The sequence below is a fragment of the Scyliorhinus torazame genome, chromosome 16 (assembly GCF_047496885.1).
Source record: "Scyliorhinus torazame isolate Kashiwa2021f chromosome 16, sScyTor2.1, whole genome shotgun sequence".
Lineage (NCBI taxonomy): Eukaryota > Metazoa > Chordata > Chondrichthyes > Carcharhiniformes > Scyliorhinidae > Scyliorhinus > Scyliorhinus torazame.
In genome coordinates, this window is record NC_092722.1 from 78,196,778 (window position 1) to 78,209,085 (window position 12,308).

At 54.6% G+C, this 12,308-nt stretch overlaps 2 protein-coding genes across 3 annotated transcripts in view; one reads left to right on the top strand and one right to left on the bottom strand.

Moving 5' to 3' along the window:
* Nucleotides 1–5,763, top strand: part of LOC140392889 (tumor necrosis factor receptor superfamily member 3-like) — a 92,804-nt gene extending 87,041 nt beyond the window's left edge. The window contains exon 10 of the mRNA XM_072478651.1: nucleotides 2,987–5,763. Within this exon, the coding sequence (XP_072334752.1) occupies nucleotides 2,987–3,213 (227 nt within the window). The 3' untranslated portion in view covers nucleotides 3,214–5,763. The remainder of the gene's footprint in view (nucleotides 1–2,986) is intronic.
* The window catches only part of LOC140392890 (forkhead box protein J2-like), a 61,838-nt gene continuing 55,278 nt past the window's right edge, over nucleotides 5,749–12,308 (bottom strand). For both annotated transcript variants that reach the window (XM_072478653.1, XM_072478652.1), the window contains exon 9: nucleotides 5,749–6,438. In XM_072478653.1, coding sequence (XP_072334754.1) covers nucleotides 6,374–6,438 — 65 coding nt within the window. In that variant the 3' untranslated portion in view covers nucleotides 5,749–6,373. The remainder of the gene's footprint in view (nucleotides 6,439–12,308) is intronic.

Genomic DNA, 12,308 nt, shown 5'->3' on the forward strand with positions numbered 1-12,308 from the left:
GCGAATCCTTCCTCCAAATACAGATCTCTCACCTTGACCAGCCCCACTTCCCTCCACCTCCATACTCCTGTATGCACTATCCATCCCCCCCGGTTCAAACCCATGTTTCTCGCACAGCGGAGTTAGCACCGACATCCCTTCCACCCTAAAATGCCTCCTCAACTGATTCCATATCTTCACCGTGGACTTCACCAGGTTCCTTGAATACCTACTCGGAGCCATTGGCAACGCTGCCGTCACTATAGTCCTCAAACTGGACCCCTGACAAGATTCCTCCTCCATCCGAACCCACTCTACCCCTTCTCCATCCCACCACCGCCGCACCTTGTCCACATTCGCGCCCAATAATAATGAAGCAAGTTCAGCAATGCCAACCCCCCCTGCTGCCTCTGCCTCTGTAGCAGGGTCCACCCCACCCTCGGCACTTTCCCCGCCCATACAAAGTCAGAAATGATCGTGTCCACTTTCCGGAAAAAAAAGCCTTTGGTGTAAAGATCTGGAGAGCCTGAAAGATAAACTAGAACCTCGGCAGAATATTCATTTTCACCACTTGGACCCACCCCGCCAATGTTAAGTGCAGTGTATCCCACCTCTTAAGATCCTCCCTGACCTTCTCCACCAGCTTCATTAAGTTCCACTTATGGAGCCCCGTCCATTCCCTCGCTACCTGAATCCCCAAATACCTAAACCTATCCTTCGCTACCGTAGATGGCATCCCTCCAAACCTCCCAGCATGCCCATAATCCTTCCCATACTCTCCAACGGATCCGAAACATACAGCAAGAGGTCATCGGAATAGAGCGACACCCGAAGCTCCCTCTGTCCCCTCATAATCCCCACCAGTCCACCGACCCCTGAGAGCCATCACCAATGGCTCTATGGCCAGGGCAAACAGCAGCGGTGACAGCGGGCACCCCTGCCTCGTACCCCTGTGTAAGTCAAAGCTTTGTGAGCTCATATCATTCGTCCTCACCCTCGCCCTTGGTGCCACATACAGCAACCGCACCCATGCCACAAATCCCGGCCCAAACCTTCTCAAAACCTCGAACAAGTACCGCCACTCCACCCGATCAAATGCCTTCTCCGCGTCCATGGACACCACCACCTCCGGTACCAGAGCCCCCGACGGACTCATCACCACATTCAACAGCCGTCTTATATTACTCGCGAGCTGCCTGCACTTCACAAAGCCTGTTTGATCTTCTGCAACCACCCCCGGGACACACTCCTCCATTCTCCCCGCCAACAACTTAGCCAATACTTTCACATCCGTGTTCAATAGTGATATGGGTCTATATGACCCACATTCCACCGGGTCCTTCCCCTTTTCAGGATTAGTGTGATTACTGCCTGCGTCGTTGTTTCTGGCAACTCCCCCTTCTCCAGTGCTTCATTAAACGCCCCCAACAGATGTGGTGCTAGGTCCGCCGCAAATTCCTTATAAAATTCCGCTCGGTACCATCCGGCCCAGGGGCCTTCCCCGACTTCATACCCCTGATACTATCCAGCACCTCCCTCAGCCCAGGGGCTCCTCCAACGCCTGCCTCGTTGCGCTTCCTCAGTACTGACCCTCCGACAGTGTGGCACTCCCTCAGTACTGACCCTCTGACAGTGCGGCACTCCCTCAGTACTGACCCTCTGACAGTGCGGCGCTCCCTCAGTACTGACCCTCCGACATTGCGGAGCTCCCTCAGTACTGACCCTCTGACAGTGCAGCACTCCCTCAGTACTGACCCTCTGACAGTGCGGCACTCCCTCAGTACTGACCCTCTGACAGTGCAGCACTCCCTCAGTACTGACCCTCTGACAGTGCGGCACTCCCTCAGTACTGACCCTCTGACAGTGCGGCACTCCCTCAGTACTGACCCTCCGACAGTGTGGCACTCCCTCAGTACTGACCCTTCGACAGTGCGGGCATTCCTCAGTACTGACCCTCCGACAGTGCGGCACTCCCTCAGTACTGACCCTCCGACATTGCGGCCCTCCCTCAGTACTGACCCTCTGACAGTGCGGCGCTCCCTCAGTACTGACCCTCTGACAGTGCGGCACTCCCTCAGTACTGACCCTCTGAAAGTGCGGCACTCCCTCAGTACTAATCCTCCGACAGTGTGGCCCTCCCTCAGTACTGACCCTCCGACAGTGCGGACCTTCCTCAGTACTGACCCTCCGACAGTGCGGCAATTCCTCAGTACTGACCCTCCGACAGTGCGGAGCTCCCTCAGTACTGACCCTCCGACAGTGCGGAGTTCCCTCAATACTGACCCTCCGACAGTGCGGAGCTCCCTCAATACTGACCCTCCAACAGTGCAGCACTCCCTCAGTACTGACCCTCTGACAGTGCGGCACTCCCTCAGTACTGGCCCTCCGACAGTGCGGCACTCCCTCAGTACTGACCCTCCGACAGTGTGGCACTCCCTCAGTACTGACCCTCCGACAGTGCGAACCTCCCTCAGTACTGACCTTCCGACAGTGTGGCACTCCCTCAGTACTGGCCCTCTGACAGTGTGGCACTCCCTTAGTACTGACCCTCCGACAGTGCGGACCTCCCTCAGTACTGACCCTCCGACAGTGCGGAGCTCCCTCAGTACTGACCCTCCGACAGTGCGGAGCTCCCTCAATACTGACCCTCCGACAGTGCGGAGCTCCCTCAGTACTGACCCTCTGACAGTGCGGAGCTCCCTCAGTACTGACCCTCCGACAGTGTGGCGCTTCCTCAGAGCTGACCCTCCGACAGTGTGACGATTCCTCAGTACTGACCCTCCAACAGTGCGGAGCTCCCTCAGTATTGACCCTCCGACAGTGTGACGATTCCTCAGTGCTGACCATCTGACAGTGTGACGCTTCCTCAGTACTGACCATCCGACAGTGCAGCACTCCCTCAGTCTGCAGCCTCCGACAGTGCAGCACTCCCTCGGTACTGACCCCCCGACAGTATGGCGTTCTCTCAGTGCTGCAGGAATCTGAAATCTCTCTTCTTGTCTTCCAGGTCCCGTGTACATCTACAATCCCTCACGAGTGTACGTGGGTGTGATCAGCAACCAAAGAGCTTCGCAACGGAGCCTCGCAGCCAGAGATAGGCCTGCACCAAACGAGGGGACTCTCAGATACCCACAGGAGGAGCAGGGGACCTCCGTGAGGGAGACGGGACATGTTCCCCAGCAGGAATGTGGGAAGGAGTACCACCTTCCTGAATCCGTCTCAGAGGAGCCCTAGAGAAAAGGAGTCCAACTCACCCCTGTGGATTATGAAGACATTCCTCAGTCTCGGAGCGTCGGCCTTGTTGTAAATAGTGTATAGAAGTCTCACGCAGTGCGGCGTTCTATCAGTCCGAACTCACTGACAGTGCGGCGCTCCGTCAGTACTGACCCTCTGACAGTGTGGCAGACCCTCAGTGCTGACCGTCCGACAGTGCAGCACTCCCTCAGTGCTGACCCTCCGACAGTGCAGCACTCCCTCAGTACTGACCCTCTGACAGTGTGGCACTCCCTCAGTACTGACCCTCTGACAGTGCAGCACTCCCTCAGTACTGACCCTCTGACAGTGCAGCACTCCCTCCGTACTGACCTCCGACAGTGTGGCGCTCCCTCAGTACATACATTCTGACAGTGCGCCACTCCCTCAGCACTGGCCCTCTGTCATTGCAACGCTCCTCAGTACTGACCCTCCGACAATGCAACACTCCCTCCGTACTGACTCACTGACAATGCGGCACTCGCTCAGTACTAACCCTCTGACAGTGCGGCGCTCCCTCAGTGCTGACCCTCTGACAGTGCGGCTCTCCCTCAGTACTGACCCTCTGACCGTGCAACGCTCCCTCAGTACTGACCCTTTGACAGTGCGGTACTCCCTCAGTACCGACCCTCTGACCGTGCAACGCTCCCTCAGTACTGACCCTCTGACAGTGCGGCACTTCCTCAGTACTGACCCTCCGACAGTGCGGCACCCCCTTAGTACTGACCCTCTGACAGTGCAACGCTCCTCAGTACTGACCCTCTGACAGTGTGGTACTCCCTCAGTACTGACCTTCTGACAGTGCGGCACTCCCTCAGTAATGACCCTATGACAGTGCGGCGCTTCCTCTATACTGACCCTCTGAGAGTGCAACGCTCCCTCAGTACAGACCCTCTGACAGTGCGGCAGTCCCTCAGTACTGACCCTCTGACAGTGCGGCGCTCCCTCAGTACTGACCCTCTGACACTGCGGCACTCCCTCAGTACTGACCCTCTGACAGTGCGGCGCTCCCTCAGTACTGACCCTCTGACAGTGCGGCACTCCCTCAGTACAGACCCTCTGACAGTGCGGCACTCCCTCAGTACTGATCCTCCGACAGTGTGGCCCTCCCTCAGTACTGACCCTCCGACAGTGCGGACCTTCCTCAGTACTGACCCTCCGACAGTGCGGTAATTCCTCAGTACTGACCCTCCGACAGTGCGGAGCTCCCTTAGTACTGACCCTCCGACAGTGCGGAGCTCCCTCAATACTGACCCTCCGACAGTGCGGAGCTCCCTCAATACTGACCCTCCGACTGTGCCACGCTCCCTCAGTACTGACCCTCCGACAGTGAGGCAATTCCTCAGTACTGACCCTCCGACAGTGCGGAGCTCCCTCAATACTGACCCTCCGACAGTGCGGACCTCCCTCAGTACTGACCCTCTGACAGTGCGGAGCTCCCTCAGCACTGACCCTCCAACAGTGCGGCACTCCCTCAGTACTGGCCCTCCGACAGTGCGGCACTCTCTCAGTACTGACCCTCTGACAGTGTGGCGTCCCTCAGGACTGACCCTCCGCCAGTGCTGTGCTGCCTCAGTACTGACCCTCTGACAGTGTGGCACTCTCTCAGTACTGACCGTCTGACAGTGCGGCGCTCTCTCAGTACTGACCCTCTGACAGTGCGGCGCTCCCTCAGGACTGACCCTCCGCCAGTGCGGCACTCGCTCAGTACTGACCCTCTGACCGTGCAACGCTCCCTCAGTACTGACCCTCTGACAGTGCGGCGCTCCCTCAGGACTGACCCTCCGCCAGTGCGGTGCTCCCTCAGTACTGACCCTCTGACAGTGCGGCGCTCCCTCAGGACTGACCCTCTGACAGTGCGACACTCCCTCAGGACTGACCCTCCGCCAGTGCGGTGCTCCCTCAGTACTGACCCTCTGACAGTGCGGCGCTCCCTCAGCACTGACCCTCTGACAGTGCAGCACTCCCTCAGTACTGACCCTCTGACAGTGCGGCGCTCCCTCAGTACTGACCCTCTGACAGTGCAGCACTCCCTCAGTACTGACCCTCTGACAGTGCAGCACTCCCTCAAGACTGACCCTCCGCCAGTGCGGCACTCCCTCAGCACTGACCCTCTGACAGTGCGGCTCTCCCTCAGTACTGACCCTCTGACAGTGCAGCACTCCCTCAGTACTGACCCTCTGACAGTGCGGCGCTCCCTCAGTACTTACCCTCTGACAGTGCGGCTCTCCCTCAGTACTGACCCTCCGACAGTGCGGCTCTCCCTCAGTACTGACCCTCTGACAGTGCGGTGCTCCCTCAGGACTGACCCTCCGCCAGTGCGGCGCTCCCTCAGGACTGACCCTCCGACAGTGCGGCGCTCCCTCAGTACTGACCCTCCGACAGTGCGGCGGTCCCTCAGTACTGACCCTCTGACAGTGCGGCGCTCCCTCAGTACTCACCCTCTGACAGTGCGGTGCTCCCTCAGTACTTAAATCTGTTTACCTTCTGTGTTTGTCGATATGAAAATAAAATCCATTTATTTTTCTGTTACCCAACAAGAACCTTTAATAGCGTCTTCCAGAATGGCTGAAGATTGGCAGGACACGTATTCTTGCTCTTTCGCACGCGGCTGATGTTGGCTTTGAAGCGTGGCAGAGTTCTCTATTCGAAACTGGAGCATGATGGACTGGGACTTTGTCCCCAGCCTCTCGATGGAGCCCAGAAATTGGATATGAGTGAAGGTGCAGCTCGGTTGCAGAGGTGCTGATTCAGGCACACCCTCACCCAGGTTTCAGGCCTGACACAGTCAGCCCCAGGTCGAGGGCACACACCCGCAGATGCGGAGATCGTTCATGAGCCAATGCCAGCCCATCACCCCACTGGCTGTGCCGGGAGACTCGCATCCAGTTCAGGAACCATTTCAAAATAGAGCAGCAGGTAGTGAGACAGAGAGAGGGAGACTGAGACACAGACAGAGAGAGAAAAGAAGCGAGGCAGTGCGAAGGCGACACAGAAAGAGAGAGAGAGAGAGACACACAGAACTGGAAAGCAAGAGTCAGAGAGACAGACAGTGGGAGAAGAGAGCGAGACAGAGAGGGAGAGAGAGAGAGAGAGGGAGAGAAAGGCAGAGAGGGAGAAAGACACCAATTACAAGCAACATTCACACAATTGAATCCCAGTCGAATTCATCTTGAATCTCACTGCCAGAACTGCACATTCTCTGACCTGTCAAAACACAAATCATTCTCTGTTAAGGCTTCGACACAGAGTAAAGCTCCCATTGCACTGTCCCCATCAAACACTCCCAGGACAGGTACAGCACGGGGTTAGATACAGAGTAAAGCTCCCTCTACACTGTCCCCATCAAACACTCCCAGGACAGGTACTGCACGGGGTTAGATACAGAGAAAAGCTCTCTCTACACTGTCGCCATCAAACACTCCCAGGACAGGTACAGCACAGGGTTAGATACAGAGTAAAGCTCCCTTTAAACTGTCCCCATAAAACGCTCCCAGGACAGGTACAGCTCGGGGTTAGATACAGAGTAAAGCTCCCTTTAAACTGTCCCCATAAAACGCTCCCAGGACAGGTACAGCTCGGGATTAGATACAGAGTAAAGCTCCCTCTGCACTGTCCCCATCAAACACTCCCAGGACAGATACAGCACAGGGTTAGATACAGAGTAAAGCTCCCTCTACACTGTCCCCATCAAACACTCCCAGGACAGGTACAGCACGGGGTTAGATACAGAGTAAAGCTCCCTCTACATTGTCCCCATCAAACACTCCCAGGACAGGTACAGCACGGGGTTAGATACAGAGTAAAGCTCCCTCTACACTGTCCCCACCAAACACTCCCAGGACAGGGACAGCACAGGGTTAGACACAGTGTAAGGTTCCCTCGACATGTGGGGCTGGTTTAGCACAGGGCTAAATCGCTGGCTTTGAAAGCAGACCAAGGCAGGCGCAGCGGGGGTTCAATTCCCGTACCAGCCTCCCCGAACAGGCGCCGGAATGTGGCGACTCGAGGCTTTTCACAGTAACTTCATTTGAAGCCTACTTGTGACAATAAGTGATTTTTATTTCATTTTTTTCATGTTTTCCACTGTCCCCATCAAACACTCCCAGGACAGGTACAGCACAGGGTTAGATACAGAGTAAAGCTCCCTCTACACTGCCCCCATCAAACACTCCCAGGACAGGTACTGCACGGGGTTAGATACAGAGTAAAGCTCCCTCTACACTGTCCCCATCAAACACTCCCAGGACAGGTAGAGCACGGGGTTAGATACAGAGTAAAGCTCCCTCTACACTGTCCCCATCAAACACTCCCAGGACAGGTACTGCATGGGGTTAGATACAGAGAAAACCTCCCTCTACACTGTCGCCATCAAACACTCCCAGGACAGGTACAGCACAGCGTTAGATACAGAGTAAAGCTCCCTCTACACTGTCCCCATCAAACACTCCCAGGACAGGGACATGGGGTTTGATACAGAGTAAAGCTCTCTCTACACTGTCCCCCATCAAACACTCCCAGGACAGGTACATGGGGTTTGATACAGAGTAAAGCTCTCTCTACACTGTCCCCCATCAAACACTCCCAGGACAGGGACAGCACGGGGTTAGATAAAGAGTAAAGCTCCCTCTACACTGTCCCCATCAAACACTCCCAGGACAGGTACAGCACGGGGTTAGATGCAGAGTAAAGCTCCCTCTGCACTGTCCCCATCAAACACTCCCAGGACAGATACAGCACAGGGTTAGATACAAAGTAAAGCTCCCTTTAAACTGTCCCCATAAAACGCTCCCAGGACAGGTACAGCTCGGGGTTAGATACAGAGTAAAGCTCCCTCTGCACTGTCCCCATCAAACACTCCCAGGACAGATACAGCACAGGGTTAGATACAGAGTAAAGCTCCCTCTACACTGTCCCCATCAAACACTCCCAGGACAGGTACAGCACGGGGTTAGATACAGAGTAAAGCTCCCTCTACACTGTCCCCACCAAACACTCCCAGGACAGGGACAGCACAGGGTTAGACAGTGTAAGGTTCCCTCGACATGTGGGGCTGGTTTAGCACAGGGCTAAATCGCTGCCTTTGAAAGCAGACCAAGGCAGGCGCAGCGGGGGTTCAATTCCCGTACCAGCCTCCCCGAACAGGCGCCGGAATGTGGCGACTCGAGGCTTTTCACAGTAACTTCATTTGAAGCCTACTTGTGACAATAAGTGATTTTTATTTCATTTTTTTCATGTTTTCCACTGTCCTCATCAAACACTCCCAGGACAGGTACAGCACAGGGTTAGATACAGAGTAAAGCTCCCTCTACACTGCCCCCATCAAACACTCCCAGGACAGGTACTGCACGGGGTTAGATACAGAGTAAAGCTCCCTCTACACTGTCCCCATCAAACGCTCCCAGGACAGGTAGAGCACGGGGTTAGATACAGAGTAAAGCTCCCTCTACACTGTCCCCATCAAACACTCCCAGGACAGGTACTGCATGGGGTTAGATACAGAGAAAACCTCCCTCTACACTGTCGCCATCAAACACTCCCAGGACAGGTACAGCACAGGGTTAGATACAGAGTAAAGCTCCCTCTACACTGTCCCCATCAAACACTCCCAGGACAGGGACATGGGGTTTGATACAGAGTAAAGCTCTCTCTACACTGTCCCCCATCAAACACTCCCAGGACAGGTACATGGGGTTTGATACAGAGTAAAGCTCTCTCTACACTGTCCCCCATCAAACACTCCCAGGACAGGGACAGCACGGGGTTAGATACAGAGTAAAGCTCCCTCTACACTGTCCCCATCAAACACTCGCAGGACAGGTACAGCACAGGGTTAGATACAGAGTAAAGCTCCCTCTACACTGTCCCTATCAAATACTCCCAGGACAGGTACAGCACAGAGTTAGATACAGAGTAAAGCTCCCTCTACACTGTCCCCATCAAACACTCGCAGGACAGGTTCAGCACGGGGTTAGATACAGAGTAAAACTCCCTCTACACTGAACCACTCAAATACTCCGAGGACAGGTACAGCACGGGGTTAGATACAGAGTAAAGCTCCCTCTACACTGCCCCCATCAAACACTCCCAGGACAGGTACAGCACGGGGTTAGATACAGAGTAAAGCTCCCTCTACACTGTCCCCATCAAACACTCCCAGGACAGGTACAGCACGGGGTTAGATGCAGAGTAAAGCTCCCTCTACACTGTCCCCATCAAACACTCCCAGGACAGGTACAGCACGGGGTTAGATGCAAAGTAAAGCTCCGTCTACACTGTCCCCATCAAACACTCCCAGGACAGGGACAGCATGGGGTTAGATACAGAGTAAAGCTCCCTCTACACTGTCCCCATCAAACACTCCCAGGACAGGTACAGCGCAGGGTTAGATACAGAGTAAAGCTCCCTCTACACTGTCCCCATCAAACACTCCCAGGACAGGTACAGCACGGGGTTAGATACAGAGTAAACCTCCCTCTACACTGTCGCCATCAAACACTCCCAGGACAGGTACAGCACGGGGTTAGATACAGAGTAAAGCTCCCTCTACACTGTCCCCATCAAACACTCCCAGGACAGGTACAGCACGCGGTTAAATACAGAGTAAAGCTCCCTCTACGCTGTCCCCATCAAACACCCCCAGGACTGGTACAGCACGGGGTTAGATACAGAGTAAAGCTCCCTCTACACTGTCCCCATCAAACACTCCCAGGACAGGTACAGCACGGGGTTAGATACAGAGTAAAGCTCCCTCTACACTGTCCCCATCAAACACTCCCAGGACAGGTACAGCACGGGGTTAGATACAGAGTAAAGCTCCATCTACACTGTCCCCATCAAACACTCCCAGGACAGGTACAGCACGGGGTTAGATACAGAGTAAAGCTCCCCCTGCTCTGTCCCCATCAAACATTCCCAGGACAGGTACAGCACGTGGTTAAATACAGAGTAAAGCTCCCTCTACACTGTCCCCATCAAACACTCTCAGGACAGGTACAGCACGGGGTTAGATGCAGAGTAAAGCTCCCTCTACACTGTCCCCATCAAACACTCCCAGTACAGGTGCAGCACAGGGTTTGATACAGAGTAAAGCTCCCTCTACACTGCCCCCATCAAACACTCCCAGGACAGGTACAGCACGAGGTTAGATACAGAGTAAAGCTCCCTCTACACTGTCCCCATCAAACACTCCCAGGACAGGTACAGCACGGGGTTAGATACAGAGTGAAGCTCCCTCTGCTCTGTCCCCATCAAACATTCCCAGGACAGGTACAGCACGGGGTTAGATACAGAGTAAAGCTCCCTCTACACTGTCCCCATCAAACACTTCCAGGACGGGTACAGCACGGGGTTAGATACAGGGTAAAGCTCCCTCCCAATGTCCCCATCAAACACTCCCAGGACAGGTGCAGCACGGGGTTAGATACAGAGTAAAGCTCCCTCTACACTGTCCCCATCAAACACTGCCAGGTCAGGGACAGCACGGGGTTAGATACAGAGTAAAGCTCCCTCTACACTGTCCCCATCAAACACTCCCAGGACAGGTACAGCACGGAGTTAGATACAGAGTAAAGCTCCCTCTACACTGTCCCCATTGAACACTCGCAGGACAGGTACAGCACGGGGTTAGGTACAGAGTAAAGCTCCCTCAACACTGTCCCCATCAAACACTCCCAGGACAGGTACAGCACAGCGTTAGATACAGAGTAAAGCTCCATCTACACTGCCCCCATCAAACACTCCCAGGACAGGTATAGCACAAGGTTAGATACAGAGTAAAGCTCCCTCTACACTGAACCACTCAAATACTCCCAGGACAGGTACAGCACGGGGTTAGATACAGAGTAAAGCTCCCTCTACACTGCCCCCATCAAACACTCCCAGGACAGGTACAGCACGGGGTTAGATTCAGAGTAAAGCTCCCTCTACACTGTCCCCATCAAACACTCCCAGGACAGGTAGAGCATGGGGTTAGATACAGAGTAAAGCTCCCTCTACACTGTCCCCATCAAACACTCCCAGGACAGGTACAGCACGGGGTTAGATGCAGAGTAAAGCTCCCTCTACACTGTCCCCATCAAACACTCCCAGGACAGGTACAGCACGGGGTTAGATGCAGAGTAAAGCTCCCTCTACACTGTCCCCATCAAACACTCCCAGGACAGGGACAGCATGGGGTTAGATACAGAGTAAAGCTCCCTCTACACTGTCCCCGTCAAACACTCCCAGGACAGGTACAGCGCAGGGTTAGATACAGAGTAAAGCTCCCTCTACACTGTCCCCATCAAACACTCCCAGGACAGGTACAGCACGGGGTTAAATACAGAGTAAAGCTCCCTCTACACTGTCCCCATCAAACACTCCCAGGACAGGTACAGCGCAGGGTTAGATACAGAGTAAAGCTCCCTCTACACTGTCCCCATCAAACACTCCCAGGACAGGTACAGCACGGGGTTAGATACAGAGTAAAGCTCCCTCTGCACTGTCCCCATCAAACACTCCCAGGACAGGTACAGCACGGGGTTAGATACAGAATAAAGCTCCCTCTACACTGTCCCCATCAAACACTCCCAGGACACGTACAGCACGGGGTTAAATACAGAGTAAACCTCCCTCTACACTGTCCCCATCAAACACTCCCAGGACAGGTACGCGGGGGGTTAGATACAGAGTAAAGCTTCCTCTACACTGACCCCATCAAACACTCCCAGGACAGGTACAGTACGGGGTTAGATATAGAGTAAAGCTCCCTCTACACTGTCCCCATCAAACAGTCCCAGGACAGGTACAGCGCAGGGTTAGATACAGAGTAAAGCTCCCTCTACACTGTCCCCATCAAACACTCCCAGTACAGATACAGCACGGGGTTAGATACAGAGTAAACCTCCCTCTACACTGTCGCCATCAAACACTCCCAGGACAGGTGCAGCACAGGGTTTGATACAGAGTAAAGCTCCCTCTACACTGTCGCATCAAACACTCTCAGGACAGGTACAGCACGGGGTTAGATACAGAGTAAAACTCCCTCTACACTGTCCCCATCAAACACTCCCAGGACAGGTGCAGCACAGGGTTTG